At 43.5% G+C, this 19,799-nt stretch overlaps 1 protein-coding gene across 1 annotated transcript in view; it reads left to right on the top strand.

Annotated features, from left to right (window-relative positions):
* The first annotated feature begins 404 nt into the window (after positions 1-404).
* The window catches only part of mnat1 (MNAT1 component of CDK activating kinase), a 32,394-nt gene continuing 12,999 nt past the window's right edge, over positions 405-19,799 (top strand). The window contains exons 1-6 of the mRNA XM_085767621.1: positions 405-643; positions 7,388-7,540; positions 7,927-8,000; positions 9,188-9,291; positions 9,517-9,657; positions 10,984-11,115. Coding sequence (XP_085623747.1) covers positions 555-643; positions 7,388-7,540; positions 7,927-8,000; positions 9,188-9,291; positions 9,517-9,657; positions 10,984-11,115 — 693 coding nt within the window. The 5' untranslated portion in view covers positions 405-554. The remainder of the gene's footprint in view (positions 644-7,387; positions 7,541-7,926; positions 8,001-9,187; positions 9,292-9,516; positions 9,658-10,983; positions 11,116-19,799) is intronic.

Here is a 19,799-nt window from a genome sequence, read left to right as displayed (position 1 = left end):
CAGTTGTACATTAAAGCAGAAACTCTATGATGTCAGATGCCCTGGGGAACAACATCTGGGTATAGTTTTGGTTTTAATTATGTTGCAGTTCAGACTTACATTAGATCATGGAATATAAGGCAGCCCTGTATAGGCTATAGGGAAGTGCACACAGAGGAGACAGTGAAAGCCGTAATGGAAGCAGCAGCCACCATAAACATTCACTCTAAATACAACCTAGAGAAAATAAACAACTCAGCGTTTTTACCTCAACCCCCCCCCCACCCCCCACCCCCCCTCTGGGATTCCTCAGGGACCCCCAGTGTGTGAGAGGAGAGCGACCAGCACCGCTGTTAGAGGTCATCATTAGGTAGGAACCACTCTTTATTAGCGCGCTTTCTTTCTTTCTCCCGTCGGACCACATTGAGTGTGACGCAGCGGTTCGCCTCTTGTGAAGTGACAGGCAAGAGGCTAGAGCTGCAGCGGGAGTGTGTTGACATTTTATTTTCCTCCTGAATACTTGTCATTTTGTGTGTGTGTGTGTCTGTGTGTGTGTGTGTATCGCTCGCACAGAAATGGACGACCAGGGGTGTCCGAGATGCAAAACGACCAAATACAGAAACCCGTCGCTGAAGCTGATGGTCAACGTCTGCGGCCACACGCTGTGAGTAACGTCGTTATTTACATCCAGCTGGAGGAAAGAGAGGCACAGTGAAGCAAATTTCCCCCCCACAACACGACGCTGTTTTGTTTTAAAGTGCACTTATTAAGATAAACCGACACATGAATTAACATTAAAGCTTAAAGTTAAAGCCATTTTAAAAATAAATCGTACATTAAAGACGTTAGAAGCGCGGTTAGCTAACTTAACGTCTGGCTAACGTAACTTAACCAACGGTTTGTTTTGGTCGGTGTTACGTCGGATATAAGTTAACTTAAAGGCGGATAATAAAAGACACAACTTGTTTTAGTTCATGTTAACATTAAAGCTTAAAGTTAAAGCCATTTTTAAAAAGAAATCGTACATTAAACACGTTAGAACATGCGTGTGCATCCTCTTGATGAGCGCGGTTAAGTTAGCTAACTTAACGGCTGGCTAACGTAACTTAACCAAGGGTTTGTTTTGCTCGGTGTTACGTCGGATATAAGTTAACTTAAAGGCGGATAATAAAAGACACAACTTGTTTTAGTTCATGTTAACATTAAAGCTTAAAGTTAAAGCCATTTTTTAAAAGAAATCGTACATTAAAGACGTGTGCATCCTCTTGATGAGCGCGGTTAAGTTAGCTAACTTAAAGGCTGGCTAACGTAACGTAACCAACGGTTTGTTTTGGTCGCTGTTACGTCGGATATAACTTAACTTAAAGGCGGATAATAAAAGACACAACTTGTTTTTTTTAGTTCATGTTAATGTGACACCGTGAGCTCCAGAAAGCGACGCTGCAGCTGTAACTAACAGTCGAGGTGACACGGTGTGAAAGTGAGTTTATCCTCTGTCACATCTTCGACAGAGCTGCACGACAAACTGTCAAAAGCTGGCACCGCTTAGCTACGTCATTGTCTGCACCTAATTAGACAACAGCTGGTACCTAGATGATGAGGTTTTTACACTGGTGGGTGTTTTCACTAAAATAACAACTAATATAGGCTATATCATTTTTGTGGAAGGAACAAAGAGTTTAGGAATGGGAATCCAAACTTTTTCAGAAGAAGAGGTTATTCTTGAAGAGAAGCTGTCTTAATTTGTAGGATTGATTTTCCTCTGATATCAACTGGATCCTAACAGCCATGACCTCAAATATCACCAAAACTATTACAAAATGCAGATTCAAAGTAAATATTTTTAGATTAATATCAAAAGTGAACAACATCAATGCATAATCCCTGAATATAGCCCTATTTAACGGGTTTGGTGGGTCAATAAATTACCATGAAATAGAAAAGATAACCTGCAAAATGCTCATCACAAGTCACCAGAAACTGAATTTAAAACCACATTTACAATGATAGAACAGTCAATTCTTTCCTCTTGCAAATCTGTATTAAATTGACCAGTTTTGTCAATTAACAAATTGTTCTGCCACTAGCTCACATTGTTTCGGTACTTCTTTTTTTTTGATTCCCATCATGTCAGTACTGGGTGAAACCTGCCTGCTGTAGCATTTTCCAATGTTTAACCTTGTCATCTGTTTAAAAAACGGGGTCATTTAAATGAAGGGTGCACATTCTCTATGAACAACATGCAGTGACGGTTGTAGCCTGATGAGAGCATTTTTTCGACCCTGTCTGTTTATTGACCGAACCATCAGGAAGCGGCTGTGCTTTGTCATCAGGTCAGCGAGCTCATAACTCACCGCCTCTGTCTGGATGCAGAGCTACACGCAGAAAATTAAAATGATTCTGCAATGAAGCAATTTGGAGAGATGTCCCCGCTCAGGTCACCTTGGATTTGTTCCTTGGAGCCAGTGCGACAGTGAATTTATGCACCATTGGGAAACTGCCGTACTCTCGAACTGTATTAGTATTTTCATCACTGATGCCACTTGTCTTTTTGTTTGCAGCTAGGCTTACTGAAGAGTTGAAAGATAGAGAGACCTGTACTGTAGCAAGAGGGTGTCTCAGATTCGCAGTTACACTCATCAACTCAATACAGACAACAGTGGATGAGAAAGCAAGAGGTACTAATGACACAAACTGTGTCTACATACTGATAGAGACACAGAAAGTCACAGAAACAGTCTATATCAGTCCAAAACTTAAAGTGGAGTACCTTCCATTGCAATTGCAAAAACAGGAAAAAAGGCACATTGTATAATAGTATTTAAATTTAGTAATTGGTAGCTGTTGTGGAAAGACAATTGAGAGCCGATATGGCAATGAGACAGCTTTTTCAACTTTTTCCCACTTTTCTATCTCAGAATAATTGTGTTGTGGACACCTTTCAGGTTTGGACTATTGTGCCGGTCTGAAAGTACTATCAATCTCTTCTTCTGATTTATTATATGGTTGATGGATTTATTAGAAATATTATCAGCAGGTTATTCAAGGGTATTATAATTGGCTGCAGCCCTATAGTTTGACTCTCTGCACTGGTCTATTGATTGAAATAAGTGTGTTTCCTCCCTCTGCGTTGGCCCAGCTGAGTGGCCATTCCAGTCTTGGATGACCAGGCTTCCTGCTCCAGCGATGCACTGCAGTATTGAGCTTCTCCACCTCTAGCATGTATCTAAATTTAAACCCCACCAGCACATTTTGTGTCCCTGTCAGCGGGGACGTTTGATGTGTGTTATTTATTACCTTTGCACAATGACACCAGGCCCATGTCCCTTTGGCATTTGACACTGGGTGCGCAGGCAGACACACACAATGTGGTGGGGTGGACGGGCTGAGGTTTAGCAGAAACCAGTTTTCAATTGTATGTCAGTGTTTCCCCTACCGTTCTGTTGGCGGGGGGCGGCCATAACGGGAAATCTAGGAGCCAAACACGGGCTGAGCGGACCTGTTGGTCTGACTACCCCAAGCACCCAGTTAGAAGCTGCAGACGTGTCAACCAAACCTCGCTCTTCTCCCTGCAGGCTTCGGGGGCGTGGAATCGCAGATGCCCGTGTCTTTCAGAATAAAATTGAAGCTGAGTTGTTTTTCCCCCCTTATACGTCTATATAAGTTAGTTTGGAGTCTAAATCGAAATTGCGCTTGCAATATTCAGGGGGAAAATAACAGTTAATTTTCTCTATAAAGTTTTGGAAAGGCATTAAATACTCCAAGAGTCTCAGATGATTAATCAACACAGAGGGCTATCTACTTAAAAACTTAAAGTTTGGGGCGTCATACAGCTCAGTGGGTAGGGCAGGTGCCCCATATGCAGAAGTTATAGTGCTTGACACAGCAGCCCCCTGTTCGATTCCACTGGTGGCCCTTTGCAGCATGTGATTCCCCCTCTCTCTGTCTCCCCATTTCCTGTCTCTCTACAGCTGTCCTTTCAATTAAAGGCATTATATACAAACAAACAAAAACAAACGTACTAACTGATGGTTAGATGTGAATTTGGGGCAGTCTGAGATCATTAGCTTAGCGATTGTAGCTCACTTGTGACTTCTCCAGTTAATTTTATATGCGGATTAAAAAAAAACAAATATAACAGTTTTTTTTTTAAAGCCTTTGACGGAGCCAGGCTGTTAGCCCTGTTTCATACCAGGCTAAGCTTACCACCTCCTGAGCGTATTTAACAACCACACATTAAAGTTGTATTAATATTCTTGTCTAAGCCTCAGCAAGAATCCTATGAATCATATTTCCTTAAACGTCAAACTGTCACTTTAAGAGAGACATCATACACGTTTCATATCGCTGTAAAAGACTGTCGTTTAGTGCGCTTAAACTTTTTAAACAAGCCTTTGCTGCTAATGGAGATGTTTCTACATCACCTCAGGGTCAGCGTTGTTCCACCTATTTTTGGTTCTCAATGTATTTTCTGTGAGATGATATTGATATCATAATTCACGGAAAACTTTTAAATTCAATGCTTTTCTAACTTTGCACCTTTTTTTTAAAAAATAAAATCATCCTGATCTGTGGTTTATTTTTTTAAGATCACACAAGCCAAACGCTAGCTTCACGTTCCTGAGCCTCAGCACTTTCTGACGGTGCTGCTGCAGGTATTGTAGGTCACAGGGCAGGACAGAGCAGTTGGTGCAGGTTTAAATATGACACAAAGCCAGCTCGGCTTGGCCCTGTGTCTTTCTCTCCTGAGAATGTCATAAGTTTCGTGACAGGAACAGGTGAATCCAGCTCCTCTTTTTACATAGCGTTTGTCTTTTTCTTTTTTTCTTCTTTTGTCCCCTCTTGTAAAGGGAGGAAGCAGAGATACAGGCAATGTCATCAAGCAGTGGTGGGGTGATAGTGGCAGCAGTGGTGGGGGAGCCTCTTTGCTGAGCCAGGACACTGTTTACCCTCCTCTTACCACCCCCTTCTCTGACCTGCTGACAGCTGCAGATGGGAGAGATAGGAGCCTGGAGCTCTGAGCAGGACAGGTGAGAGAGGGAGGAGTCAAGAGCACTCAGTCAGCAACAACAGCCCTAGGACACAAGCATGGCAAGATGCTAGAGATCTCTTCATTTAAATGCATACTTTGTGTACTCTGTATGCCGAGCACCGTAGCTCAGCCTGCGCAAGGAGATTTCTGAGTCCCCCCCTTTGACTACAAATCGCAACAGGCGTGCAGTCTGAAAGCTGTCACTTAGAGAGAGGGCCGACTTCAGAGGAAAGATGGCAAATTGACTCTGAAAGTCTCCTCCCTCCCCTTTAGACGTTCACCTCTTTGCTCTAGAGTTACACAGGATTTCCCCTATGGAGGGTTCTGTTGTGTGGTCCATTTATGGGGCAGGGGGCAAGCTACGCCCCGCTCCTCGCCCCGTGTTGATGAATGGCCTCTTTGTGGGCCTGTGGAAACAAGCTGAATCCCTCCGTCTACCTCCATATGGCCAGGCCTATACATCTCCTGTAGCCCGGGGCCACGGCGAACATCTGCCTTTCCAGGGTGCACTTGAGCAGCAGCGGGCTGCTCGCGCTCTGAAGCACCAACTGGACACCGCAGATGTTTTTCTGTCCGTCGTTCGGCTTTCATTTTCATATCGCCGCTTCATTTAAGCCAAGCTAAACTGACATGCTTGTAAAATAGTCCCCATGCAAGGCTTCTACTGCTTTACATCCATATGTGTGTGGTGTATGGCTGTTGTCACACTTGGCAGGCTGGGCTTGTTTGACCCATATCTGTGATGCTAAACGTAAACACCAAACTCTGTGGCTCGGCAGTTTCTCCTTCAACAGTTTTTTTCCTCTTTGTGTTGTTTTCTGCTGATGAAGTGAAATGTCTTGTATGATTGTTCTAATAGGCTCCATCCTGGGAGACCAGCTGTAGACTGGGCACCAGTGTCTCAAATCTAGTCTTTGACTTTTGGGAAGAAGTGACTCAGCCAATATTATGGATGACGTAGGGTGAAAAACCTGCCTTTTTTTCCCCCCTCAACTTTGCTCTTTATTTTTTTTATTTAAATGAAAACTGTCAGTGCTAAAAAGCAGATAGCTGCATTTGAAAACCAGATGTTATTCATTTTTGTTAAGGTGGTCACAAGCAGGAAGGTGAATTCCTGTGGAAATAAAGCTCCACAAGGACTTAATTAAAAGAGTGTACTGTGCAAACGTTTATCCAGGCCCTCCACCCCATCAGGGGAGATTTAGGAACACTCCCATTGTCCTCAGTGTCCACTCCTCCGTTGAGTGTGACTGATGGGTAAACGCCTACCTGCATAAAGGTGTGATTGATGGCTAAGCTCAGGCTTTTTTGCCCGCGGGTAGGTCTGCTAGTTGGTTGCCATGGCGTTATGTCATGATGGCGCATGAAGTAAACATTCCTGTTTCACCCGTGGGCTTCACCTGAAATACCCCAACATTGTCTTGTGAAGTGTTTCCGTCTTTTTGTTCCGTATTGTCGTGTCACTAGTGGAGAGGTGTGTGCTCTTTACTGGATAGACAGAATGTCATTCACTGTGGCTTTATGTGAGGAAGCAAAGGCTGCCTGAAAAACTCATCATGACTCTGCTGTACTGCTACATATTTGGTCTTGGAAAGCAATCATATCCATTTAAACAGATTTATAGTAGATACTTTGATCAATAACTGCCCAGATTTCCACGGTATTTAGAAATGCAGCTCAAGCTTTTCCATACGACAGCTTACTCACATTTAGGAGCTTTATCAGGAACGATAAAGACATTTTCTGGCAAAAAATGGAGATGGATTGGAATCGCATGTGGACAAGCAGCACTGTTTTTCACGTTAAAAGTTGAACTTTTTAAGATAAATAAAAGTCACTCTCGAGCATAAATGACAAATGTTCAGTTTAAAACACTCCAGTCAACTCATGAACACACTAAACTCTGCAGTCCTTCATCTGCTTTTCTTTCCCAAATTACGTAAGACTTAGCCCATTCTTATAATGATAGACCGCACTGTGAATTACTGTGCGGGATTTTATCATATTATGCAACGTGGCAGAATGACTGAGGTCTACAGAAATAACAATAAAGCAAATGTTTTTCCAGGGCAGACAGACACTCCGCTGATGGGGTGTCAGACTAATTTCCTCTTGTCTGAGAGTGGGAGGCAGCCTAAACGACATTCCTATCATAATCCCTGCCATCTTTGAGCACTCAGAGGAAATAGTCATATGCTCCATTATCACCCGCTGTGCCTGATGATCACTTACAGGCAAAAAGAAAACACAAATTTGCTTTTCCGTGAGGAAAATTGCGTCTCAGCTGCCACATACTGTACACCGTCACATGCTTCAGGAACATCCAACTCAGCTTGCCGGTGTTTTCTGTTTTATCCCCCCTCCCCACCCACCCAGATGCGAGAACTGCGTGGAGATGCTGTTTGTCCGCGGCTCGGGCAACTGTGTGCAGTGTGACACGCCTCTGCGGAAGAGCAACTTCCGCGTGCAGCTCTTTGAAGACCCGACGGTAGATAAGGAGGTGGAGATCCGCAAGAAGGTGCTGAAGATGTGAGTGAGGGGCACGGGGAGGGCGAGGGATGCGGCTCTGCGTGTTTATGTGTCATCTCATGCCTCCACCCACTTCTTAAGCCACCTTTGTCTTTCTCATTACACTGTTTGTTTTGTAGACAATGATTCTCCCCGGGGGGGGCTCAAACGGGAAGGCTCTTTGCCTGCCAGGTTTTTTACTTCGCGGCCCCTCCCCAGCCCTCGTTCTCTCCCTCTCATCTGTTCTTTAATAGCCCCTTAATTGACATCTAATGTGTGCCTATTAGGCTGTATGCAGACATGGTATTATAAAATGGTTGATTTAATGGGAGCTATTAATGTCAGTGTGTATTTGCTTTCACCAGGTTTTACTATACGTATCAAAGAGTTCTGTTCTCCCTCCACAGATACAACAAGAGAGATTTCGATTTCCCCAGCCTCAGAGAGTATAACGACTACCTGGAGGAAGTGGAAGAAATAGGTAGGAGCACCGACCTGGAAGCCTCACGCTGAAACAGGGATGCTTACTAGAGTAATGATTTCTCCTTCATTCTGGCTGCACGGGACGATGTTTTACAACCATTCCTGCTTGCCAGGGGCATGGATCAGGGAGTAGCTCTGCCAATGCTAACACATCTTGACTGGCAAACTACCATGGACTTTTAGCCTGGATGTATTAAGAGAGTTGGATACAGTGCGGTCAGTCAGCCTTGCTTCTAATTTGCCCCGGTGGCCAACCATACTGCTGCCGCTGCAACAAAAAAAAGTCCCCCACAGCCTACAGTATATTATCCCCATAGACCACACCATTACAACAGATATGTCTATAAAACTGTTGACAGGAAACTCAGAAGTGTAAATCAGGTTAGTTAATACTTTTATCATGAGTATTTCACATGTGCAGAACTTTCCCACAGCCTAGAGAAGCTGATTTTTATTTGTGCGATGTCCCTGTTTTTATGTATTATGATCTTTGTGTCCCTGTTGTATATTTTAATGGATTTTTAACATCTTGCCGGAGGACTGCAGTTGAAAACTAGCCTCTGACACTTTTACAGAAATGTTAATTAATGTGCACTGTCCTCTCCAAATAAAAATAAAATTAAAAAAATAAAACGTATAGAGTCTATGAGCCAGGTGGTATAGGAAGGGGAGGGCCAGGAAGAGAGGCACTGATGGAAATGTCATATCAAAAGGAGGTGGCCTATAATGCATTAATAGCCTTTAGCCTCTGATGTGAGCAAAATGGCTCCTGTGGTGAGCAGTATACGTTTGGTATAAGGATTTGCACTGGTGATATTATGTGTTCAGAGTGGCCCAGCTTGTCTGCTTTTAACCTTTACAACAACACATATTGCTCTTAGATTTCCCCTCGGTGCATCATAGAAGATCTGTCTCACTTAATAATGTTCAAATATTGAATTACCAGATGTCTTTTTCAAGGCCAACTCTTTCTATCCAGTGGAAAATTCTATGTCTTTTGAACAACATTTCCTACACTTCTCTCAGTGTTTCAGCTCCATGTTTTTTTTATGTCGTTCTTTTAATTCCTTGGATCTTGACTAGAATTTAAAATAATCTTATTGTTAACTCTGAACAGCCTCCACAACATGGGTTTTTGATGATGAACTCAAAAGAGTTTAACACTGCTTTGTGTCGCCTACGTAGTGTATAACCTGACAAACAACTTTGATGTGGAGAACACCAAGCTGAGGATGGAGCAGTACCAGAGAGAGAACAGAGATCAGATCCAGAGGAATAAGGCCACTCTTGTATGTATCAAGTCTATTTTCCCACACTTGCGTAATATCTTTACTGACTATAATGTGATACTAAAACAGCAACAATTTCCTTGGACAGGTCAGACTGTTCAGGTTAAATATGGTATTATTAGAGCCTGACCTCAGGTCAAACACATTAGTGCTTAATTTTCTTTTTTACAACACGCTGTCTCGCTCTCTCTCTCTCTCTCTCTTGTGAATCTGATTCCTCCTCAGACCAGAGAACAGGAGGAGCTGGAGGAGCTGCTGTTGCAGGAGCAGCAGGGCAATGAGCAGCGCAGACTGGAGGTGCTGCAGGAAGAGCAGAGGCAGCTGCAGGCCAAGAGGAAGAGCAAGCAGGCTCTGCTGGATGAACTGGTGAGAAACCCACATGTTGCATGTTCATGTATCTAGACAATGTTGAGTCTAGTGGTGCAAGACGACAAGCAAGGGGCAGGTCACTTTATGACAGATGTCTGGCAAACACACACACATTAACACACACACTGTCAGCCTGAGGGTTCATGGCTGTGAGATCATTAAAAGCTTATTACCAGTCATTGTGCTGCAGGCTGCATTGTTCTCATTCTGTGATTCCAAAGCCTCTTGGCTCCATTGTGTTGAGCTGCGGGCTTTGGAAGTGATTGTTCCTGCAGAGTGGACTGTTGAAGCACCATCACAGATAGCAGGCTAAGCTGTGTGTTTGTTTGTTTAAGGCACAGGGCCTTTTGACTGTAGGCAGATGAGATCAGCCCTCACACCCCCTGGGGGAACTCTCCTGAGCTCTGACATCTGCACATCCCTGTGGTCAGAAAGCTCACTGTTCTCACATGAACACACAAACATTTGCCAACACATATATTTAGATTTCTTTGTTGCTATTTCCTGGCGCAATCAGTGTTTATAATCAATAAAATATTTCACGGGGAACTTGGAACACACTTCTTGAATATTGTTCTAATCAAATGTAAATATTGAATTTACATTAATTGCCTGCAGGCATGTTTTTTCTTGAATTTATTAACTTTTTCCCCCCATGATCTTTATGAAATGTGACTCACGTTAACCAGAAAATAAAGCATTTAAATTCACACAAGTGCCTGTTCAAAATAACTGTAACTCTCATAAGTGAAAGCGGTCCATTTTTGCAGTCAGATCAGGACTTGTTTGTGTTAGCACTGGCCAATAAATCGCTTTTGGTTTTACTGTGAAATGCTAAGACACCTTTAGACTGTCCTACCACTGCTGTCCACACTATCAACATTGTCCTCCCTCTTCAGCATACAAGTCCAAGCTTGTGTTTTTAGACCTCTGCGCTTGGCAACTGTCCACTGAAGAAACTGAAACGTCCGACCTTGCATTTAATGGAGGTGAAGGCGGTGCAGTGCACTTGAAGCAGCGTCCCCTGCAGTGCCACAGTTTTGTTAATATGTCTTGCATTAATAATATGGCATCTATCCTGAAAGCACCGGTTTTCCGGTTAAACAGAGTTGTGTGGGATGAAACAAGGAGGGGGCCTGACTGTTTGTGTTTTTATCTCTCAACACACAACAGTTACATGAGAAGAAGAAAAGCGCTCAACATGTACAAGTGTCAGCTGTTTTTGCTGAGTCAAAAAGTTCCTGATGAAGCACTTGGTTGCACGTAACACATACACCCAGATTAACATTTTCATAAAACCCCAAATCCCATTTGTTTCTCCAGGAGCAGTCTCAACTTCCTGCTACCATCTTGCTTGCCCAACACAAGGTCCGTGCGGCTCAGCTGGAGACCCAGATAGAGCAGCAGAAACAGGCGGTCAAACCTACTAATCTGTTTTCAACTGGAATCCATATGGTGAGTGCATTTTAGGCATTTTAGCTCTTTAACCTCTGGTCACACATACAACCTCAAACAGGTTCTTTTTGGCCTCTCTTTGCTTGTTTGCATTGTTTATCTTATTCATGCCCCAGTGTGTCTCAAAGATTTATCATAGGCAAAGTACACACTACTACATTATCATTTTTATCAATCAAAACAATCTCCAGCCAGATGATTGTTTTACTTTCATATTAGAAATAATAGACATACAACACACCTTAAAATGCAAATGACATGACCATTAACCACATTGGCTGTGCACATGCTGGTGTAAACAAGAGGCAGATTGTCTACTCTGCAAGTTGTAGTTGTGTGGTTGAATTATAAATAAACCATTTACCAACAAACCAACTGCAAAGACAATTTGATGAACTGTGTGTATAATTCTTGAAATAGGTTGCATTTACCACTCACTGGTAGTCAAAAACGAGTCAGAAAACATGAGTGTCTGCAATGCATCATAGTTTCTACCTGTCCAGATTGTTAGTGTTCAAAGTAGAACAGGGCTAAAATTGGTGCCTTTCCAAAACTACTTGTTTTAGGGTCTGAAAAACTCTAAACCAGGCACAAATGGAGCTGAAGTGGTGTATTTTAAACCTGAAATCTATTCATATGGGTATTTGAGTCGCCATAGTAAAGTGGGAACCTGTTGTCAGCACTTGTTTGTAGTTGGAGAACAAAACATCTGTACTTATGTTTATCATAGGTATCCAAAAAATGTGGCTGAACCTCTCTCTGAACATAGCCAGGGTTTTTTTTGTTAATTTCTTGGTGTTTTTTGTTTTTATTTGGCATCGTTGGTAGAGACACAAATTGCAAATGTACATAAAGATTGAGGGTGCGCAATATGCATCTGAAACAGTAGGCTTCTAGATCGGCCACAATCTAAATGATGGTGGGCTGTGACAGCATTTTTTAAAGTAACTAATGAACGGCATTCTGGTGCATCTTCTGTGTTTAAGTTTGTGTGAACAGAATCTGATGATTTACCCGACAACAAAAGTTTCAACAATTCCTACATAGAAATACATAGAAGTATTTTTGTCAGATTATTGTCAGATGCGTTGCTGCATCAACAGAGAGGTCTCATTTAAATGAAGAAAGTAGATGCATTTTTCCATGCAAGGCTGATTTCATAATTTTGCTCCATACACGACCTTAGTATACATTAGTCTGTGATTTGCTGTTTCAGGTAAAAGCAGAGCGAGCTCAGTAAAACAAAAGACCTTGAGGAAGCTATACACACCATAAATAACAAATGGCTACTATATTTACAATGAGCCCCTGTAGGTTAAGATCACGTGGTTGCATCCTACTCCCATCTGGAGGTGTGTTTTAAGGTGAGTTCTAGTTTAAACATGGGGCTTGTTGTTGACAGTGGAGCGGTGTTAACAGTCCACATCTTCAAAGGGAGGATATTGGTCTGTGTCTGGTGCATCTTCAGTGTGGGAACAGGCCGTCACCCCTTCAGTCATGTCATCACATTCCTCTGGGCGAGCAGTGCGACCCACAGAGAGAGCATGTGGGCTCTGGGCTCTGGTCCCTCTGAGCTTGCAGCTTTGTGCTCGTCTTGTCTGGTGAGACCTTCCATTTGGCCGTCGTTCAGGTTTGCAGTCGTTTATTTTCATTTTACTGTGATGAGATAGGCTGTGTCATCACCCCCACCCCCTCCACAGCAACCCTCATGAGACATGGTTGTCTTCCCACAGTTCAGTGATGCGTGGGAGAGAGATCTGCTCACCTAGGCTTGAGAGCTTGTAGCTAGGTTTTGACATACTTAAGTATAGCCAAATCCTCTCTCTCCTGCCATCTTTGTTTGACTCTCCTGCACATTTTTACTGTTTTTCACTGGTGCAACCCCCTCAAAGGTTCTTGATGAAATAAGCAGATGCTACAATAAGCAGTGAAACGCAACAAAAGGTATTAATTTACTCATTAAACCCCAAAGACACAACTGGCTCATCCACCACTAGTCCAAAAGCGTCAACTCGATCCAACTGGTTCTGGTACTCTGAATCTCACCCCCTTGATATACAGCGTGAAGTTAAACTTGCTGATGGAGAGAGAAACAGCATGATTATGTTGCTCTTGGCTTCTTCTGTGGCTGTTTTTCCTCGCTTCTTTTTTCCAATTTCTCTTCATCCTCCCGTCCCTGAGCTCCTGTTGGTGGAGCAGAGCTCTCACCATGCATCTGCTGCGTTGGACTGAGAGACTCGAGTCAGGGGAACGTGTGGGTTTGGATTTCCCTTCATCTCAGAGTCCATAAGAATGACTGCTGTTTGACTTGGTGAGGTTTCAGCACAGAGTGGTGGATTCCTGCAGATTGCTGGAATTCATTTATCTGCTAGGTTGTGGTCCCTTGTTCCAAGCAGGGTTTCGGTTTTTCTTCAGCAGAAATTAGGGGAGGCAAAGGTAAAAACACATTTCTAAAGCTCGGTTACATTTGTATAATATTGCTTTATGGTCGATTTGTGCTCCCCTTTTAAGTGACAGCGGTATCAATTACTTCTGTAATGTTTAGTCAATTAATTGATTAGTCATGAGAGTAATTGCTATTTTGATCATCATTGTCATTCAAGTCTTTTATTAAGTAAGAATGCCAAACATTGACTGACTCAATGAGCTTTGAATATTTGGTCCTTTTCTCTGTTTAACAGAAATCCTTGTGTCTTCTGACTGTTGATTGGACAAGACAGGAAGTTAGGACATTGCTTTGAACTTTGTGAAACAAAGATTAATCAATAAGATAACCATTAGTGGAGGCCACAGTATCAATAATCTCCCGTGAAGCACATACACAAAGGAGTTTAAGTGTTTGTGTCCCTGTCTTTTTTTTATCGAAATGTCTGTGGTGATGCGCAAGTTCATCAGTCATGAAACCAGAAATTCATTGCACCAACCACCCACCCACCCATTACTTCAGCCAGCTGCTTCACCCGGGGCCAAGGTGAGCCGTCACTGGTGGAATGACATATCTGCCTGTCTGTGAGCCGTCCAAATCTGTGGAACGTGAGGATGCCAATTCTTCTTCAGCTTCCCAGTGGCTCTGGTCTTTATTTAAAGAGTGATCTAATGATGCATCTAGTTGTGTCATGTTGTTTACTGGGGACATCTCAGCCATGCTGGCACTGCGCTTTAGCCTGGGTGATTTTCCAGCAGTCAGTGAAGGGGACTTTAACTGATTGCGATTATTGTGGTTGTGTGTTAACATGCAGTCAAATGGATGCTTGAGGAAGTTTGCCGATCCTGAGGGAAAGTAGTCTCGGTCCAGGTGTGATGGGAGGTGGGATGGGCCTGGTCTTGCCTCAGGAATGGTCTGAAATCACTCACTAATCCTTCACTTTGTAGGCACTCTATTGAACTAAAGACACACGCATACCCCTGTGCGGGTGCATGCACATACACAAATGTGCACTCCCCCTACTCAGTCTGAGTAAACATCCTTTGAAGAATAAAGTGTCTTTTTGAAATGGATGTCCGCTGATATCAAAAGAGTCTGTCTATGTGGGAGGGAGTTGACTATTCGCTGTTTAAACAGGTTGCTTGTTGTTGTCTGACACATAAGACCCGCTCCACTGCTAAGCATGATAACAAGAGTCATCGTGCTTGGCACCTGCTCTGAAGAAAACACAGACATGAGTTGAGGGTTATTGAAATTTGAAATACTCATCTCAGGATTCATTTTTCCATTTTTGCTTTTGCTTGTATTTTAGCCGATTGACATTGTTTGTGCCTGTAAAGTGACTATAAAGTGACTGTGTTTTCCAGTCTGCAAGTGCATGTGTGACGTTAGGGATTGTCCTCAGCTGCTATAGTGTCCCATTCCTGAAAGCAGTTGACCGATGGGGAATCTCTCCACCTTGGGACAGCTTTCAGCGCCATCTTAAATGAAAGGTCCCAGGTTCCAGCACTGCCGGGGCCCAATCCACTCCTCACAGGCGGCAGAGCAGCTGACATACCTGACGAAGCCGGAATGGGCACCTAATGAAAGCAGGAGGCGCGCACACACAAACACACAGACACACACACACACATGCACATAAACAAAGTGCAACTCACATACACAATCAGCCAAATGTGGGTGGAAAGTTTATCCCTAAACATAGATGTGTAGCTGACTGAAATAACCGTGGGTACTCTCTGGCTTTAGTCCATTCTACACTTAGGCCGTGGAATTTGACTACCATAGGAAACACACGCACAAATACACACACACACAGACACACACATATGCTCATGCTGTGAGCTTGTTTGCTCAGTTCTGTTTTACTTGGTGAAGTTGTCCTCTACAGTGACCTCTGCTCGGTAGACATACTCGTCAGCGCCGGCCAACCTCTGCTTTACTTTACTGGCAGACTGGCCAAACCTGTTTTGCCTGGGAGACTGTCGCTACATACTCCCTGCAACTCCCACTCAACTCGCTTATGATTTCCCTGGTATTCTCATTTCTCCCATTCACACTTGTAAAACAAATTGTAACGAACACAGTCGTTGTCGTTTATACTGTTGACACACGGATCTGTATTGATGAAGTTTGACATATGACGCATTCACAAACCGAAGAGGGCTAGTTTTATGAGAGAGAGTGCGTAACCCTTTCCCTTTGGCCTTTTGCTTTTTATTGGATTGTTGGCATGCAGGTTGATAGCTGCAGGAGCTCATGGAGAGAGGGGGCCGGGGGGTCAGCTCTGGCGGTAAAGAGACCCTGATTGGCACCAGCACATGTGGGCATTCACACCTCTGCCCCTGCCCCAGGCTTGGCCCTGTTTAGGTTGGCCTCAGCAACCCCTTGCCCATGGGCAAGCCGGCCGAGCCCGGCCCAGCGGAAAAAGGAGTTGTCAGCTTTAGGGGCTTTGCGCGGGGGCAGCTGCCACTAGTCAGGCAGTTATATTTAAACTTGTAAGGCGAGGGGAGGAACTATGTGGACAGCAGCTTTTACACTTGCTACTTGCTGCTCAGTGGGCCAGTGGGCAGCCCAAAGCTCTTTATCCAGACAGAAGCACTGGCAGTGCCAGGGCACAAGGTGGAAGTGAGAACTGAGGATGGGATGGCCCCTAACTAGGCTTATTAATCTTATCCCCTATACAATCCTGACCACTGTTTCCCTTTCCATTGTTCTCATTATCACTTTGTACATTAGTGAAAGGGGCCTCGTCGCCTCTAGAGCTCTGCTGAGATAACAGAAGCTCCCCAAACCCTTGCAAACCAACCAAATACAAATATGTGTGTCTCTGTGGATGTGGTGGAGAGGTGCTGATGGAGAGTCGAGTCTCCAAGCGACCTTGATGTGTCCTGCTGAGCTGCAAAGTCAGGGGAGAGATGGACGGCCTGGAGAGTGCTGATGGTTGTGCTGTGAAGTGAAGGTGTGTATGTGTACGTGCATGTGTGTGTCACATGGTTTTGGTGGCAGCTTTAGTGTTGACCCACCATTCGAGCTGACCAGTCATCTTTTGATCAAGATTGGTAATACACCCATCCCTTGTTTGTAATGCAGGCTTTCACACAGTCGGTGCTGTGCCTTAGGGGCAGACCTCTCAGTCCTTAGAAGCTTAGAAGTAATGTGACTTTTATGAGCACCCTGTCCCATAAAAGTCACATGAGCGTCGGCCGCATCACTCTGTCAGACGGACTAACCCTGTTGCTTTCCCAGATGGTACTGTTAACACGGGCAGCAGAGTTAAGAAAGAGTAATGTGACAGCATATCACGAGCCGAATTCAACCCCCCAAGAGGCGGGGAATGCTTAACAGTTTTCCAAGCCAGCACACCTGTCCCCTCCGACAGCACTAGGATCGGCACGAGTGGTTGACCTTTTAAAATGGTCCCACTCCGAGAAGATGAAGCCGGTGTTAGTCGATTAAGTTGAACTCTATCTAGATCTGAGGTAGATGCAGGAGGATCGGCCGAGCAGGAAGAGGAATACTCCCTCTGGCCCAACGGTGATTTCCTCAAATCATCCTCCCCTGCGGTTTTATTAAGATTGATGGTCCCCAGAGTTTCATTTTAGTGTCACATGGGTAATATAAGAGTCTTAAATACCAGTTATACACAAACTTAAAAGCATCATGAGGGCCCACATAATTTTGCATAGGTAGTAAGATGGGCCTCCGTGATGTTGAAAGCAGATGTTTGTGTTGGCTCTGTCAGTGGTGTAGTTCCAGCGGCCCCCCCCCAGTCCCTCAGCATTTCTGCCACAACACTCTTCCCCTTCTGTTGCTTTCTTTCACCGGAGCATTTGGAAAACAACATTCATATGCCGTAATTCACACAACCTTTTAATAGGATGTGATGAGTTCATGATTGAAAGTTTCAGCAGTGTTAATGGTGGAGGACAGAGCAGGTCTGCTGACAGGACAGTGAGACGGCTCCTCTTGTATCAAACCTGGTTAGATGTTCTACAAACCTTTTAATTCACACCTTTTTTTTGTGAACATTTTCAGAAGAGCAAAACCTGTTCTTGTGTGTGCATGTCTTGTGTCGTGTTTGTTTGTGCTGATGTGTGTCTGCCAGTTTTCAAGGTGCCCTTGCAGAGGAATGCAACTGAAATTTCTCTAGTCTGACAGTTGGCTCCGTTCTGCGTGTCACTTAAAAATCTGATTTACTGCCCCTTAGCTATCTGCAACTCTCAATTTGCCGCTCTCTCTCTCTCTCAGCCTCTCCAATGTAGTAGACTTTCCCTGTGTTTCCCCACCCCTTCGTCCCCTCGTCTCTTTGATTGTTCAGTAGGGGAGTTGCACAGTGCTGAAAGTCTGAAAGAAGATGGATGGAGAGACTGAAGGAGTGTGAAAGAGAGGGAGAGTGACTGGCTATGGATTGGTTGGTCTGGGTTTCATTAGCCTGTGGTGGGGCTCCACTGTGTTGGATGAATGGATGGGACAGGATAGGGGATCACTGGCACCTTTGGGTTAAAGGTGAAAACACAGTATTTTCTGTGTTAAGGGAAACGCTGTTTAAAGCAAGGCATTCAGATAGTGGATAAGATATAAGATACCATCAGTTCTTGTGTTTACTATTCATTTGGTGGTGTTTTTCCTCTTACTGTTTTCTATACAATAAATAATCAAACATAACTAACTCCACATATTGCAGTTTCATAAGTGCAAAGCAGAAGATACATTTTCAGTTTTCAGTCGACAGTCAACATTTCTTTAATGGAAAAACCCACTGCCTCGCTCTTAATACGCTGCCCCCCCCCCACCACCTGCATGTGTAAACCATGGCTAAATGCAACAGGTTTGGGCTCGTTCTGTTAAGGTAGCTGAAAGTGTGGGAAATCACAGTGTGGTTTTGAATAGCAAAAATGTATATATATTATGTTAAAGTCAATTTTCAGACAAAACAAACTGAAAATTCTTAATAATAAAAAACTCAGGGAGTAACAGCGTTTTTGATCTAATAAATGTAATTAAATGCCTGACAAAGTACTTCACTACATTGTTGATAAAACTGTATAAAAACTAGTCCTGACCACTAATCAACAACATCATAAATGCAAAAGACACATTTAAGAGAAGTGCAGAAGAAAGTAAATGCTACAATGTATCACTCCATATTGATGAAACATTTTATAACAGTGTTTGTTTTATACACTCCTGGTCTGTTTGGACAATTACTACTATGTTGTGTGTTTGCTTAAGAAACTCTGCTCCAGTGCATCTCAGTGTGCATCACTTAGTGCCATTTTAAGCTCAGCTTCGGTCGCTTTATTTCCCTGTGTGTGAGCTCGCAGAGGCCAAAGCATGTGTGAGGGCGGGCTGTCAGAGGCCACGGGGCACATGTTACTCGTTTAGTTTGGTTTTCATCAGCTCCACTCTGTGTTCTGTTGTTTATACTCCCCCTCTACTCCTTTCTTTGCTTTATCTCTTATCTTTTTATCTTTCCTTTGTCCCTGAGTTCCCCTGCTACTCTCTAAAATACTTTGTGTTTGTTTAGACATCTTCTTTTTAATTCCTGGTTTGATGGCTCTGGCTCGTCTTCTAAGCCTCATTTCTTTAATGCTGGAGAAAACATTGTGGTCTAAGGCTGTGTGGAAATTCCCCTTTTGACGGCAGAGCCCTAAATCGAGCAATTCTTCAGTGTCCTTAAGAAGTATCGTATTTCTCACACGATCACCATGGTCAAGAGCATTAGGAACTGGAGTAGCCTGACTGAAATCTCAACTTTAAGTAATTGTGGGTCTAAGGGTTTTTATTAAACAGACTACGGTTTTCAGTGTTTGACACTGTGGGTCTTATGACTCAACATTTCTAAGCTGAAAACTGACATTCAAACTCAACCAGGTGGGATGGACAGGATTTAGGTGATTACACAGAAAGACGAGGAAATGGTAAACGATCACAGCTACAAACATAGCACTCCCTACTCACATACAGTTCACTTAATTTAAGTTTGATCAAGCTGTTTACCTTCTCTTCCACATCCATATATTCTTAGTTGATTTGTCTATTGATGGTTTCATAGACAGTCGATAGCTATAACACACTTTCTTTCTGTTATCAGGAAAAACATTTCCTCTTCAACGTGACCAGTTCTTCTCTGTAATGTTTTTTTCATTTTCATTTCCTCCTCTTCAGATATCTGTCAGGATTAGTGGTTGAGTTGCCAACTGTATGTTGACCGAGTGACCTTAGTCATTGTACCAGCAAGGTGTCTCTACCAAAC

Source organism: Trachurus japonicus, chromosome 22, assembly GCF_045865225.1.
Source record: "Trachurus japonicus isolate A0001 chromosome 22, Traja_1.0".
In the NCBI taxonomy this organism is placed as follows: Eukaryota; Metazoa; Chordata; class Actinopteri; order Carangiformes; family Carangidae; genus Trachurus; species Trachurus japonicus.
Note: the sequence above shows the minus strand (reverse complement) of the source record. Positions and strands in the feature narration are given on the sequence as shown.